Source organism: Microtus oregoni, unplaced genomic scaffold, assembly GCF_018167655.1.
Source record: "Microtus oregoni isolate MIOR12 unplaced genomic scaffold, Mior012 000067F_000, whole genome shotgun sequence".
Lineage (NCBI taxonomy): Eukaryota > Metazoa > Chordata > Mammalia > Rodentia > Cricetidae > Microtus > Microtus oregoni.
This window is the reverse complement of record NW_024543953.1, coordinates 2479136-2481371: the sequence shown is the minus strand read 5'-3', so window position 1 is coordinate 2481371 and position 2236 is coordinate 2479136. Positions and strand designations below refer to the sequence as shown.

At 40.7% G+C, this 2236-nt stretch overlaps 1 protein-coding gene across 1 annotated transcript; it reads right to left on the bottom strand.

Annotated features, from left to right (window-relative positions):
- Positions 1 to 279: 279 nt before the first annotated feature.
- LOC121440225 (heat shock transcription factor, X-linked member 3-like) lies at positions 280 to 1811 on the bottom strand. The gene is made up of 2 exons (XM_041640963.1): positions 1311 to 1811; positions 280 to 882 (listed from the first exon to the last, which is right to left on the bottom strand). Exons 1-2 carry the CDS (start codon positions 1809 to 1811, stop codon positions 280 to 282), a joined length of 1104 nt encoding a protein of 367 aa, XP_041496897.1.
- Positions 1812 to 2236: the final 425 nt, after the last annotated feature.

Genomic DNA, 2236 nt, shown 5'->3' with positions numbered 1-2236 from the left:
AGTGCCAGGGGAGCATATATTTCCAGGCTTGTTTTCCACCCTGCTGGGAAGAATGCTTTGCTGAGATCCTGAAAGTATTGCTGGTTCTCCTGAAAAGATAAAGTGAATCCAAGATTGGGGAAGTCAAGTATACAGGATGGTACAGAGGGTCAGATATGATACAGACTCTGGATTCTAGTTTAGATTATTTATTTACCATCATGATATTTACGCTTCTGATGCCAAAAGTTGAAATATTCTTAGTAGAAATTTTCTACTGGTCTTCAGGGGCCTGCGAGTTCATAAGCGAGGACTATTCTTTATGGGCTCACAGATTACACACTTGTAATCTGAGGAGCCCTCCTGCTCTTCATCGGGAGATTCGTTTGTTGGCCTTCCTAAGAGGGTAGACAATAGGGCAGAACAAGAACTGTTGTACAGAGACATCATAGAACTTAAAATGGGTTGATCTGATGAACTAGCACTTGGATTTTCTTCTGTGCCTTGAATTCCAGGAGCAGTTGGGGGCCCACATATAATAGTGCCTGAGGTATCATCTGCAATTGGGTTACTTGACTCCCCCGGAAGCTGCATTTCTAGTGAACATGGAGGAATAAATTTCATAGCCCACACAGCAGAGAATACAAAGCCTTGATTTCCTTTGGATGCCTGGTCATTGGAGCTTTTCTTCTTGGCATCTTCACAGTCTTCCTCAGGTTTGCGATGGAATCGTGGAGAATATCTGGTAGGTGACTTCTTCTTTTTTGAAGTTGACTCTTGAGAAGATCTAAGTGGAATGGGTACACAGAGAGCTTGGTGGGCAAGATTTTTTAGGTCTTCTTTGCCCCAGATATACTCAACAAGTCCAGGCTTATCTCTCTGAAAGTTGAAGTGACGGTACATCTGAAACAAAATGAACAGTTTAGCTATCCTAAGATGAAATATGTGTTGATCCCCACAACCCTCTTCACCACCAGTCACATTCTCCTAGTTTGTGATTAAAAAATAATGAGTTGGTAATGATTCTTAAACAGTATGTAAGTTAAGACGGTCACACATACATACATACACACACACACACACACACACACACACACTGTTGTACATGCATGCACCACTATATGGCTTTTCATAGCCATTCTTCTTGTTTGAATACTTTTAGGTGGGCCTTATGTAATTTAAGAACAAAGCCATTACATTCAAAATCTACTTTTTTGACATTTTAGTGACCCTCCTGCTAAAATAGAACTGACATCATGTATGGCATGGATTGGGGGAGATACGTGTATGCTTCTGTTGTTAAATTAGGACAAAAATACTTTGTACATTACCATTATTCTCTTGTACTCTTCAGAGAAAGCCACAGATGTCTCAGGGTATATCTTTCTGAATCCATATATGTTGAGCTGGCGAATAAAACTCTTCAAACTGTCTGTTTCAAAAATCTTCTTTGCCCCCTTTAGATGAAGGACCTCTTTCTGGAAAAGGTCTACCTCAATCATTATGGTGTCTCCTTCCTTAGTCCACTTCACTGACTTGAATGCCTCATTCTGCACAATGGACCAAAGCTTCATGGGAAAGGGCAGACTGAAAAGGTTGGTGTTATCTTCCTCACTGGCTATAGGTTGGCTTTGGTCTTCAGGTAGTGGGATCTCTACATAGGCTTGATCTTGTATGACATCTTGATCATCTTGTCTCACCAGACCCTCTTTTGAATCTGCTTCTGAATCATGTGAAGAATTATATCTATCAAGAGCCTCGCTTTCTGGATCTTGATTAACAACTGGGCTCACATTGATTCCACAATTCTCTTCTACACTCTGACTAGCCATGATGCTATAATAAGTCCATCAGGAATGTTGTGAACAGCAGACCACAAGTCCCTGTCCTAGCAAGTCAGAGTGTTGGTTCCAGTAGGAACACCCAATAAATAGTGACTATAAATTCTAGATTCTCAGAAGGCATCTGTTGAAGTCATCATTCTCTTTGTTTGTCATGTCACTAAGATGGCTCATAGTCAGTCTGGAGAGGGAGGTCAGGCCAAGTATATGGGGTAAGCAGATAGATAGATAGGAAGGCCCAAGTTTTTCTTTTTTCTATTCTAAGATATTATGTAAATTCTCAGAACAAGAGCCCTATATGATGAGACATATCTTGTCATGGGACCTGTATAAGTTGAAAAGCACAAGCACCTTTGCCTCTCTCAATCCTCAAGATTGGGAATGGTTGTTACTATTTTCTCTGTTTAGTTCAAGGA